We start from the raw sequence: 13,520 nt of genomic DNA, 5'->3' as shown, positions 1-13,520 counted from the left end.
TTGTTTTCTTTCTTTTTTCAAATATTATTAGGCACTAGTCTGTTTTATTGATTCTATTTTATGTTTTATTTCATTTAACTATCCTTATTACTTCTTTTTATGTTTAACTTTCTGTTCTTCTCTTAATGTCTTAAAGTTCATGCATAAATGACTGATATTCAACCTTGATTCTTTTTCTAACTCATGAATTGTAAGCTATAAATTTTCCTCATAGCACTGCTTTAGCTAATAATATAAGTTTTAATATATAGTTGTTATTCAGTTCAAAAATGTTAACTTCCATTGTAATTTCTTCCTTGACCTATATATACTCTAGATTACAAGCATCTATCTTAAGAACATGAGATTTCCTAGTTTTATATTTTTATTATTAGTTCTAGACTAATTGCTGACGTTCTATATGCTTTTTATGAGTTAGTTGATCCTTTAAAATTTAAAGAGACTCACCTTGTGACTTAGCCAATTTTTGTAAATGTTCTATATGCACTTTTTAAAAAATGTATATTCTACCACTGTTGGAAGTAGTGTAGTGTGCTTGTGTCCCCCAATGGGATGAAGTTTGCTATATGACAACATACTTTGTGTCAGCAGTTTTTAAAAAGGACAGTATTAAAATCTCCCATTGAAATTGATCATTGTCCCTTTACTATTCAGTTTTTATTTTTATTTATTTATATATTTAATTTTTACAGTATTGGGGATTGAGCTCAGGAATGCTTTACCACTGAGCTACATCCAGAACCCTTTTATTTTTAATTTTGAGACAAGGTCTCACTAATTGCAGAGGCTGGCCTCATATTTGCAATCCGATTGCCTCAGCCTCCCAAGCATTGATTAGAGATATGCGCCCCCTCCCACCATGCTCAATTTTTATCACTTTATCATTCATAAAAGTTCCGTGTGTATATATCTCTATTTCATCTGCAATTTGGGTTCTGTTTTCTAGTCTTATTCATGTGTAATGTCAAGAACAAGTTACACAACCTTTTAGTTATTACAGTTTTTTAGTAAGTCTTAATATGTAAGTCAGCAAATTTCTGAGCCCTTCTCCTCTACAGTTCTCTTAGAAAATTTTCTTGGTTGTTTTTCCTCTTATTTCTCATTTGAACTTCAGAATTATCTTTTAGTAACAACAATAACAAAAATCTTTTCAAATTGGAATTAGTTGATATTTAATTTAGGAAAAATTGAGAACATTATTATACCTATAGAGAGCCACATGCATATTTTCCACTCAGGTCTCCTTTTTTTTTTTTATACTCTTCATAGGGTTTTAGAGATATTTATTTATTGTTTTAGTAGAAAGCATTGATTTCTAAACTTAGCTGTGAATAAAATCAGGGTAAAGAAGGGAAAGCATATGGAAATGGTAGGAGACCTTGAATGATACATAAAATTATAAGAGGTTATGAGGGGCAAGGGGGAGGGAAAAAAAGGGAGAGAATTGAACAACAGCAGAGGAGGTAGAGAGGGAAGATGGGAGGGGAGGGGAGGGGAGGGGAGGGGGGATAGTAGGGGATAGGAAAGGTAGCAGAATACAACAGTCACTAATATGGCATTATGTAAAAATGTGAATATGTAACAGATGTGATTCTGCAATCTGTATTTGGGGTGAAAATGGGAGTTCAAAACCCAATTTGAGTCAAATGTATGAAAGATGATATATCATGAGCTATGTAATGTTTTAAATAATCAATTAAAAAAAATCAGGGTAAATGCTTGCTAAACTGCAGATTCCCAGACCTACCCCAAGAGATTTTGATTCTTTAGTATTTATATATGGTTTTGATATTATCATGTGAGTGACTTAGGATGAACTTTGAAAACTCCTAGTTTATCTTATGTATTTCTTAGTTGTTTTCTTGGGTATTTAATTTTTTTTTTTTTTTTTGCTATTGTAAACAAAAACTTTTCTTCACTTTCTAATTGACTATGCATACATAAGGTTTATTGATTTCTGAGTCTAGTTGTTTCTTGATATTTTCCAAAGTACAAGAGGAAAAAAAGGAGTCAAGACAGATTCAATCACAGTAACTGATCTCAGTTAAGGTTATAACTACATATAAAATCGTAGGGAAAGTTTCAGAATTTAAATTTTTAATTGTAACAGCATTAATTTATTTCATGGAAACAATCATGTATTTTTTACATATAGAAGGTACAAATGTGGTATTTTTAAGATACCTAAGGTGTACTGCCCCCACTGCCATTTAACTGACACAGATTAAAGAGTATATAATTTTTCTTAACTTTGGAAAACACTATTAATTTAAGAAATAGTTCCATTACTATACTGGAAGCTAGCACAAATTATTTTTTAGAGAAACTATTTGCAAGATGGAAATCTATATATTCTTTAGAATATGTATTTCACTCATAAAATCCAAAAGTTTTGCATATCATTTCTGTTTTACATTTTTGAAAAAAAATTTAGTAAAACATTAGAAAACTAAAAACATTCTCTTGTCCCAGAGTGTCACAATGAAGGAGGCTAGGAAGATGGCGGAGTAAAGGAAAGCTACATCCCAAGTTGTGCCATGGCATGGAGCTAAAACAGTGGATGTATAGCTTCTGAAGGCTACATGGAACCAACCTGGAGGCCACCAGTGCAGATTCACCACAGACAGAGGAAGAGGGAACGAACACAGACTTAGTTGAAAGAAATCTGAGATAAAAAATGCTGCCTAATCTTAACAGATTCAGAGGCTGCATTGCATGCTGGTGCTTAAAAATCATGCTGTATATGTCAACTGGCTGTGGAGAGCTGAGTGGGAGCCATCTTGGGACAAGTGCGCTGCCAGAATGGCAATTCTGGAATTTAAGAGATCAGGAGGCAAAAGAAACAAAAAACAAAAAAACAGTGACAACATCCCAGCAGTACCCATTTTTGAGGGACCTATGCTGGGCCTCATGAAACATGAGAAACTGACACGGAGTAGAATATACCCAGGGGCATTCGAGTCAGAAGGGTGAAAGGGACCCCAACTCACCTCTCCTTTGTGTTTATCTTATGTATATGAAGCAGGCTGGGAGTCTCCACAGGTAGGGGTGAATACACTCAGGGACTAAGCTCAGGAAGGCTGTCATCCTGGGCAGCAGACTGGATTTTGTGAGAGGCTCCTTAAAACCAAACCTCCAAAGAGATCAGCTACAGTCTAGCTCTAGGTGTCAATCTAGTCACTCCAAAGAAGGCTCTACCCAACAAAGCCTGATTAGACCTCAGTCCACTCTCCTGGCAAATGAACAAAATGCCAAGCAGTACATCCTAACCCATCCCACCTCATACTGATAAGAAGGGAAGCTGAGTCTTACATCAAACAGCTTCCATCTTAGACCACTTCAATTAGAAGTTCAGAGAGCACCACAAAAACAGGAAGGAATTAACAACTTTTACCCTTTGCTCTTAGTACATTACTTAAGAAGAAATGGAAAGAAAGTCTATTGTACATAAGCAGTGCCCACCTACTCTGGTCAATTATTTTGATTACCTCAGTGGAGAAAGTTCCTTTATTCTTCACTAAGATTTTGGAATTTTTAAAAGTTATTTTATTTTTTATTCTTTCCATATGTGTATATGAGACAGAAAGTGTGCATGCATGTGAATTCTGGCTGTGTTGATTGGTTCAGAATCATATACATACACTTACATTTTCCCCCCTGATTTTCAGCATTTTTAAAAAATATTGTAATTACTTTTTCCTAGCATTACCTTCAGAGGATTCAGACTTTTTAGACTGCATATTTTAGTTTGGTTTTGTATTATTTTCATTTGTTTATTTCTCTTGTTTTTCTTTCTCTTTTCCTGCTAATAGCCAAATTCTATTGTTTCATTCCTTCTTTCTTGATACATGCTGCTTCTATTTTTTTCCATTCTTTCATTATAAAGATTACTTGATACATCTCTTCTGCATTCTCTGTTCACTTTCTGAAATTGTAAAGTGTTTCTTAACTACCTAACATGTTTCCTTTTCCCATAAATAACTCTACTTTTACCACATTTCAGAACTTATTGGTCTATATAACTCATACCCCCAGAATTAATGCTAAATACAGTCATTACTGTTGTGGATGATACAGTTGACACCTGCTCTTTTCTTTCAAGCCAGATCTAGTTCAAGGTTATTGTTCTTACCATTGACAAGTGCTAAAATACCATTCCTCTATATTAGTGACAATTTGCTTTAACACTGTGTATTGTTTATTGTTTGCAACAGTTGTTATTATGATGTATTTTGCCCCATTCTGTGAGGTGCTGGGAATCTATAGGGACACTAAAAGTTCACAGATTAGAGACTGCTACAGAATTAAACATTCTCTAACATTACTCCAACTTAAAGAAGTAAGGAGACAAAAGTCCCAAACCAACAAGAATCAAAGGAGGAACAATCAGAGGGAACTTAGGTCACACCCTTGGCATTTATGCATACACCAAAAACAGAGAGAAGTCCTAGAAGAAATAAGGTAACTATAAAAGGATATGCACACAAAAAATGATAGGGGTCATAAATTGCAACTGATTTCCATGCATGTATGAGTTTGTTGGAATAACCCAACTACTATAAAGCTCTTTTAAAAAAAGAAGTAGTAGTAAAATGAAGATTCCAAGACCTGAGTTACACTGCATGAGTTAAAAAAAAATCATTTACATAGAGCTATTACTTCTGCCTCAAAGACAAATTATAATGTTACCTGCATGGTCTGGAAAGAAAAATCTTCTTGTAAGAACTTCTTAATGTGAGGAATCACACCTTTTGGTAGAGTATTAATTGCATTTAATAACTTCTTAACTTCTAATAGCAGGTTAACTGGAACAAGGTCAGTAGGTATGTCCTTTTTCTGTTTGTCCTACAAGACATTTATCCATTAAAAATTTATACAATTCTACATACTCTCGTTTACTCTAGTGATTAAAACCAGCAAAAGTATTAAAAATAGAGTCAAATTCCTAATATATGTATATCATTGTGACAGACACATAGAATGCAAGTAAGAATAAGATAGTCTCTCTGTTCTCTAGGCAACTTAGTGAAATCCTGTCTCAAAAAATTATAAGGGCTGGGGAAGAACCAGTGGTAAAGTACCCCTGAGTTTATTCCCCAGTATCAAAAGTCTTTTTTTTTTTAAATTACAATATTATATAGATTATTCTTTACTTTTCTCTTGCTGGGTACAGTGGTACAAACCTGTAATCCCAGCACTTAGGAGGATAAGACAGGAGGTTTGCAAGTACAAGGCCAGTTGCAGCAACTTAGTGAGGCCCTATGCAACTCAGCAAGACTCTATCTCTAAATAAAATATGAAAAATAAAAAGGGCTGGGGATGTGGCTGCGTAGTTAAGTGCCTCTGAATTCAGTCCCTGGTACCAAAAAAATCCAAAAAAAAAAACTTTCAATAAATATGATATATAGTATTCACATAAATGTTTTAATCAACTATAAAGTATTTGTCATTGACAATAAAAAAATTACATCAATGCATAATGCAGAACTTCTCATTTAGGCCTAGAATTTTTAACAGGAAAGATAATAAAAATAAGAAAGAAAAGTAACTTCATAAACAATTCAGCAAAACATCTTAATAAATAAAATTTTTATATGTGATTGCATTCACATATGTGTTTGTAGTTTCATTTTTCTTGAATTTTCCTTTGAAAAGACAAATGAGGTGGCTAGGGATGTGCTCAGTGGTAGAGCAGTTACATAACATGTGTTGATCACCAGCAATACACATACACACACACACACACACACAAAAAAAAAAAAAAAAAGATATGAGTGATTTCTTTCTTTCTTATCCCCAAGAACTGGGGATCAAAACTAGAGCCTCACACATAGAATACTAAATGCTTTGCCACTGAGCATATATCCCCAGGCCTTTTCATATTTCTGAGTCAGTATCTCACTAAGTGGCCCAGGCTAACCTCAAACTTGTAATCCCTTTGCCATCATCATATTAGGTTTAAGGTATAAGCCATCAAGCCTGGCCACAAATGAGAAATTTCTTAAAACTAACTGTTGAGATGTTTCTGGGAGAGTGAATTTAATTTTCTATTAATTTTAACTCACAGTGAGAATTGGTACTTAGAATGACAACTTTGATATATAGTATCAATCATGCAAGAAATATTTAATTATGATCATCTTACTCATTTAGAAAAGTGGACTCATTCAAAAGCTTTTAAGATTATTGACTAAATTTAGCATTACATTCTCATACATAATTAATCATTATTAATTAACTAAAAATAAATGAAAATTAAATTTTCTCTTACCAGTTGACTGGTTGATTTTTCTATCTTATTCTCAGTTTCCTCTTCAGTCTGTTCTTCCACAGTAGAATCCTTACTGAAAATGAGTAAGAGAGGTATTTTCAGAGCATCTCCTTACAAAGATCACGAATTATAGTAGCAATCAATCTAACAACTGAGTTCTGTCTAAAGTTTTAGATAATCCTGGTAAGTATCAAAGAAGTTAAGGTAGACCTTACTGGATGATGGATGGTAGAAAAAATAGCAAGTTGATATTGTAGAACCTGACTCAATTCCTAGTCAATAATTATTGTTCCTTCTTAAACACAGCCACAGCACTCTAATATTATACACTTTGCCTACAGATACAGTTCTTTTCACATATCTTCCTATTACATTATAAACTCTTAAGTATACAGATTTTGTATTAATCATTATTCCTTCTGCACCAAGGAGGCAGTAAATGCTTGTGAAATAAATTAATATGTAACACTGCTTAGTATATGAGACAATTCAAGGGTGTTCAGCATTATATGGAAGACATACAGGCAGGCTGAATTTGCACTGTTTGGAGGGAACAGATTACCACAGGGTCTCCTGTGCTATGCTTAAGTTACTTTCTTAAAGTGAAAATAACAGCATCTACTTCATAAGTTTTATGAGGTTTATATAAATTAGCATTTGTAAAAGCATTAAAAACAATGTCTCAACATAGCAAGTATATATAGTGTATGTTAAAATTATTTTGTTGAGAATATCCCAAGTACAACCAGTTGTAGCACATTTTTTTTCTTTTTTTTAAGAGAGAGAGAGAGAATTTTTTTAATATTTATTTTTTAGTTTTCAGCAGACACAACATCTTTGTATGTGGTGCTGAGGACTGAACCTGGGTGGCACGCATGCCAGGCAAGCACGCTACTGCTTGAGCCACATCCCCAGACCAACATAGTAAATATATATAGTGTATGTTAAAATTATTTTGTTGAGAATGTTCCAAGTACAGCAAGTTGTAGCACATTTTTCAATAGCCCTGGTAGAAAACCTCTCTAAAATTATATTTCACCCATTCCTCATTCCCCCACTAATCAAAAACTGTCTTATAGCATAGGATATCTAATTCATAGTAGACTGCCAAGGTTACATGGAAAAGACTAATGTCATGCCTTTGGAATCTTAACAAATGAGTTTGTTTTTGTCAACCTATTCCTTACCTCACAAAAAATTCTTCTGGTAGAGATTCCATTTTGCACAATGTTCCTTTATAAGTCTTCCAATGCTTGAAAACTGACTTTTACTACTGCTACTTAAAGCTATAAGGAAAGTAATATTTTTAATTAGTAAAGTTATTTTCTTTATCCCTCCTGTAAGAACTACACAGTCATTAAAACTTTTTGAAACTGCTATAAAAGGAAAATAGTTTCCCCTTCCTAACACAATGTCTGCCTATACTTTAATGTACTTATTTTTCTAGGCATAAGTATATTTTTAATTTATAATCATATTGAATGAAAATATTTTACCCCATTTTTTTTTAGCCACTGAATAATATACAAAAAGCATCTTTCATGTTATTTTAGCCTCCTAGCCAACATTTTTGATAGCTACACAACAATTGGTTGGGGTTTCCTTGATGATTTTCTAATAGTTGGACAAATAAAGTTCTCATATTTCTCTGTGATAAACTCCATTGTTTACAACACTTTTATATATTTATGATTTTTTTTTCCTTTTGATAATTTCTTAGAAGAATTTCTAGGTCAAAATGCATTTTAAGACTTCAGTGCATATTTCCAAATGGCTTCCTGAAGGGTTTGTAATAATTTATTTCCCATAGAGTTATGAGTTTCTGCTTTATATAACCTTAATAGTATTAATTATTTTACTTCCTTTTAGTTTAAAAATGACATGTAGCTGCTTTATCCAAAATTATATGATTGGATAACTCTATAAATAGAAAGTGGGATGGAAAGAGATCTTATACATCTTTGGTTAGAATACCAATGGATTTTGTGGATGTTTCCTGAAGGAAAAAAAAAATCGAAATAATACAAATGAAAACAAAAAGATAGAGCGTCATTAGCATTCATTTATTTATACAGCTATTTATTCCAAGTTAGTGCCATTTGATCTTCTTTATTAAGTGTTCAAGCCTCTAGACTCAAGTATCTTCTGCTAGGCTGGCTTCCTTGTCTGATCCCCCTTTTTAAGTCCAGAAAGTGTTAAAGCAAGCATATGTATAACTACTGACAAATGTTGTTGGGCAAAGGAAGAAATGATGAGGAAAAGAAAGGAAAGTGGCAGCAACATCATAAACATAACAGATCTACACTGCTTTGCAGCATAAGACTGGGTAAAGTTTCTCATTTATTCCTTCTATAACAACTTTATTTCAGTAACAAGGGAGCCAGTTTATCTAACAGTATATTTAATATATACCTACAAATCAGATTGGTATAGCTTTTTACAGGCACATTACTAAAAAGCAATGTAACATAGTAATTCCCAAATCAAGAAAATATATTCCAGAAAATCAACTATAAATCACCAATTAAGAATTCAAATAGTATACTATAGAAACACTGTTTTATATGATGTTGATCCTGCTTTAAAGCCCCCAAACTAATTTAACACAAAGAGACAACAAGTAACTGCAAAATTTGAACTCTTCTAAGCCTGGAGGTCTGAGTATCTTCTTACTGGAGAGCTTAGTAAGGAAAGGGCAGCTCAGCACTGGTGTGTGGGCTAAAAGAAATCATGTGAGGATCATCTGTAAAACATTCCTAACTATGATACTACTACTATTCTATATTTGATTAATACCAACAGTTAATACAAAAAGTTTTGAGAGAAAAGAGCAATTCCCCATGGATGGCGTTGGAGAAGATAATGCTAAGTGAAGTTAGCCAATCCCAATAAAACAAATGCTGAATGTTTTCTCTGATATAAGGAAGCTGACTCATAGTGGGATAGGGAGGGGGAGCATGGGAAGATTAGATGAATTCTAGATAGGGAAGACGGGTGGGAGGGAAAAGGAGGGGGCAGGGGATTAGCAAGGATGGTAGAATGTGATGAAGATCATTATCCAAAGTACATGTATGAAGACTCGAATTGGGTGTCAACATACTTTATATAGAGATATGAAAACTTGTAGTATATATGTGTAATAAGAATTGTAATGCAAAAAAAAGTACATGTATAAAGGCATGAATTGGCATGAACATACTCTATATACAAAGATATGAAAAACTGTACTCTATATGTATAATAAGAATTGTAATACATTCCACTGTCGTGTATTTTTAAAAAATAAAATCAATAAACTAAAAAAAATTGTTTCAGTTTCAATTTTTAAAGCTGTGCTTATTCACATCAAAGCAGGAACAGCTCGTTTATTTTATTAATCACTTAAACATTTATTTTGTAGCTCTATTGTCACCTCCCTAAGAGATCTGTGGACACATTTTTTTGTAAAAATCCATTCATATATTTATCTTGACTAAGTTATCTAACCAAGTTAAAGGTTCTAATTTGCAAATAAATTCACATTTCAATGGGTAGATTGATGTTCCATGAATTATCTACCCTTGTCAACTCTGGCACTTATACATTACACAATGCCAGGAGGAAAAAGAGAGTAACGATGCAAAAAAGAGAGTTCACGCTTTTGTCAATGCTACTAGATTGAAAATAAAGTAATTAATATCTTTGGTATTTTTTAGTTGCATATTTTAGTTATTAAGAACTTCTCTTATACAAACTAAATCTTAGCACAACTGACATTCTGGACTGGATAATTCTTTAATATGTAAAGCTTTGTAATGTTGTGAACAACCAATAAAAAAAAAAAAAAAAGATGTTTAGCAGCCTCTCCACACCACTCAGCCTATTGGGGCAACCAAAGATATCTCCAGATATTGCCAAAAATCCCTTGGGGGCACAAAATTGCCCTGGGTTGAGAATTAAAGATAAATGAATGAGTTAGGATGATTAATTATGTGGATATAAAACAAATTGTTCTGGAAAGGAAAAAATAAGGTCATACTGATTATTGTCTAGCATACAGAAACACAAACAAAACATCTGTCCACAAGACAGTGAAATGACAAAGTATTTCATTTAGATTTCCATTAATGTCAAAATTTGAAAGACTATATATTACTAATAATGAGCACAAAAATTTTGGAATCACTCTACAGAGGTAAAGAGGCCTGCTCTAAAACATACTAGCTATCCAACTTTATATGAAATTAATATTCTCTATGCTTTGTTTTATCTGAAAAATGGGGGTAATGATGGGTCCTACTTCATAGGGTTGTAAACACATTTAAGCACTATTAAAAAGTGTTCATATCATCACCATCTTCATCACTTAATTGTTTAGGTTTACAACAAAATTAGTTTACTTTTCCTTTAATTCTCTATAGTGATGGGCAAAAGCTATTATGAGAGGAAACAATAATCATGAGATTTAAGAAATGGGACAAAAGGGCTGGGGTTATGGCTCAGTGGCAGAGCATTTGCCTCACATGTGTGAGGCATTGGGTTCAATTCTCAGCACAGCATATAAATAAATTAATAAAATAAAAGTCCATCAAGAACTAAAAAAATTAAAAAAAGAAATGGAACAAAAATTATTTTCAAATATATACACACAATGTGAATTGTAAATTAGTATGCAGCACCTTGAATTTTCATATCAGTACATATTACTATCTATAGTCTTTGATCTGCATCATATGCCATTGTATGTCATTTTTACCAGATCATTACTGATAAAACTTAGCTGTGTCTGGGATTTTTTTTTTAAAGATTTGCTATGACAAACAATGCTACATTAAACAACCTCAAATAGCTTGATAAAAACTTGATACCTATTTTAGAAAGATAGATTTACTACATCAACACTGAATTAAATATATTCCAGAAGTTCTGCAGAAATTTTAATCACATATTTTCTGTCCCTCCAAACCCACTGTCCATCTGTGTTCTACTTCACAAAGATCATTGTTAGCACTGGATAGCAATTTACCACAGAGAAGTCTTGAAATATATACACATTCCTCCCAATAAAGAAAACAAGCCTGTCTAAGGCAAATTAGCATATTGTCAGAAGCAGGTTTTTAATTCTATTTACATCTATTCAGTAATTTATTTCTGGAGTTAAGTAGGCAAACCTACATAATATATACACGTGTATAACATATACGCACATGTATTTGTTTTGAATATTTAGAATGTATCCATAATACACAGGTTAGGATTTCTCTGACCCTCCACCCCGCCCCGCAAAACAAAAACAAAATTAAAAAAAAAAAAACATTTCGACATGAAACTGTCCACCTGAAAACCAAGGTGTTATGGACTGGATAAGTAATTCAGTGAAAAAGCACATACCTAGTATGGGTGTGGCCCCGAGCTTGATTCCCAAACCAGTGCATATATGTGTGCGCGGGTGTGTGTGCGCGCCAGTGCGCCCACAGAAACTGAGCTGGTGTGCCAGTGTGCGCGCGCATGCACGCGTGTACACACACACACACACACACACACACACAGGAAAAGTGTAAGAGAGGGTGGGAGAGAAGAGGAGAGAGGGAGACAGAGGAAGAGAGAGAGGGAGAGAGGGATACAGGAAGAGAGGGAGAGAGAGGGAGAGAGAGGGAGAGAGACGAAGAGAGCGAGCAAGCATGCGTGCCCATGTGCACGCTAGAAAGAAAGCGAACATGGGCTCGGAGGAAAGCAGGCAAATACCACTCTGCTCAGAAATATATGTAGGTACCAAAGGAAGAAGCATATACTATGAAAGCATATTCTCTAAAAGTGAAATTTATCTTCAGCAAATTAAAAAAATAGTCATTAGACAATAATCACAAAGAAAGAATACTGAGTTTTGTTACATAAAGAGTACAGAACTCTTCTTTTTGTGCACCTGTCTGTACCAATTGATGAAGTCTACCTTATCCATCCCTAACTTGACTCAGTGGCTACTCCAGTCCTCTTAGAAAGGCATACATTTGTAAGGTGAGAGGTAGAATAAGCTTATGGTTATGAAGAATATCCTTTCATACAAATGTCCGAATGTCTTCTCTGATATAAGGGGGCAGGGTGTGACTCAAAATGGGTTTGGGAGGGAGAACTAGGAGGAAGATTACCTCTAGATAGGGAATAGGGGTAGAAGGGAAAGAGAGGGAGAAGGGGAATAGCATGGATGATTATACAAAATTCATGTATGAAGATGTGAATTTGGTGTCAACAGACCTTATATAAAATCAGAGATATGATAAATTGTGGTATAAGGGTGTACTAAGAATTGTAATGCAAAAATAAATAAATAAATAGAAATAAATAAATTAACCAAATTATCCAAGACTTATCCAAGACAATTACTCTTAACCTGGAGATAAATTCTGTGAAATGTATGGAAAGAAAAATCAGCAATTTGAAAAGTGAGAAATGAAATTTTATGGTTTGACAAGTCACTTAGATAGTAGCTAGACATGGTCCCTTGATACAAAGAAGACTTGATAAATCCAAGATATGAAGCTGGGGCTGTAGCTCAGTGGTAGAGCACTTGCCTCACATGCGTGAGGCACTGGGTTCGATTCTTAGCACTGCATAAAAATAAACAAATAAAAAAATTTTTAAAATAGATATGAAGCTGCTCAGATAACATGTCATACAAATTTACAGTTGAGTTTTTTAAAAATTAATTTAAAATTGCTATTTTTATAAGTGATAAAATAAAAGTATGGTACAAATATAAAGAAAGTAAAAGTTTATTACTAAATATTATATACTTGAAATGTACAATGTGAATAAGGCATTGAGTTATGATGTTAAGACAGCTAGAATGTCACTGGATGACAGGAAATTTTCAGCTCCATTATAACCTTATGGAACACTATCATATATGTGTCTATCATTGACCAAAACATTATGTGGCACATGACTATAATTGCAAAGAGAATTTTGTTTTTTTCTGATCTATCTCTATGACAAAGGTAACATTTCTGAAAAATGGGAGTTGACGCTAATTATAAAGACCTTGTTTTGTGGTTCTGCATAAAGGGTAAAAATTATTTAATATCAATATGTAAATGGTTTTAGCTATAGTAAGGACATGGTATCTAAATGACCCAATGCCAACCACTGCCGATTTGCTACCACTGAATTTCGCTAGCTTGAAATTCTGAAACCTGGGCCAATGAAACTGTTGTTGTATCTGCTGTTTATGCCCACTGAATAAACAATCCCCTAGTAATTCCCACAATGTCAG

At 33.5% G+C, this 13,520-nt stretch overlaps 1 protein-coding gene across 6 annotated transcripts in view; it reads right to left on the bottom strand.

Annotated features, from left to right (window-relative positions):
• The window catches only part of DZIP3 (DAZ interacting zinc finger protein 3), a 91,954-nt gene that overhangs the window by 71,722 nt on the left and 6,712 nt on the right, over window positions 1-13,520 (bottom strand). For all 6 annotated transcript variants that reach the window (XM_081301621.1, XM_081301620.1, XM_081301622.1 and 3 more), the window contains 3 exons: window positions 7,459-7,557; window positions 6,272-6,344; window positions 4,690-4,845 (listed from right to left, as the gene is read on the bottom strand). In XM_081301621.1, the coding sequence (XP_081157747.1) occupies window positions 4,690-4,845; window positions 6,272-6,344; window positions 7,459-7,490 (261 nt within the window). In that variant the 5' untranslated portion in view covers window positions 7,491-7,557. The remainder of the gene's footprint in view (window positions 1-4,689; window positions 4,846-6,271; window positions 6,345-7,458; window positions 7,558-13,520) is intronic.

Source organism: Spermophilus citellus, assembly GCF_964194105.1.
Source record: "Spermophilus citellus genome assembly, chromosome: 7".
NCBI lineage: Eukaryota > Metazoa > Chordata > Mammalia > Rodentia > Sciuridae > Spermophilus > Spermophilus citellus.
The sequence above is the reverse complement of the archived record's forward strand: the minus strand, read 5'-3'. Positions and strand labels throughout refer to the sequence as shown.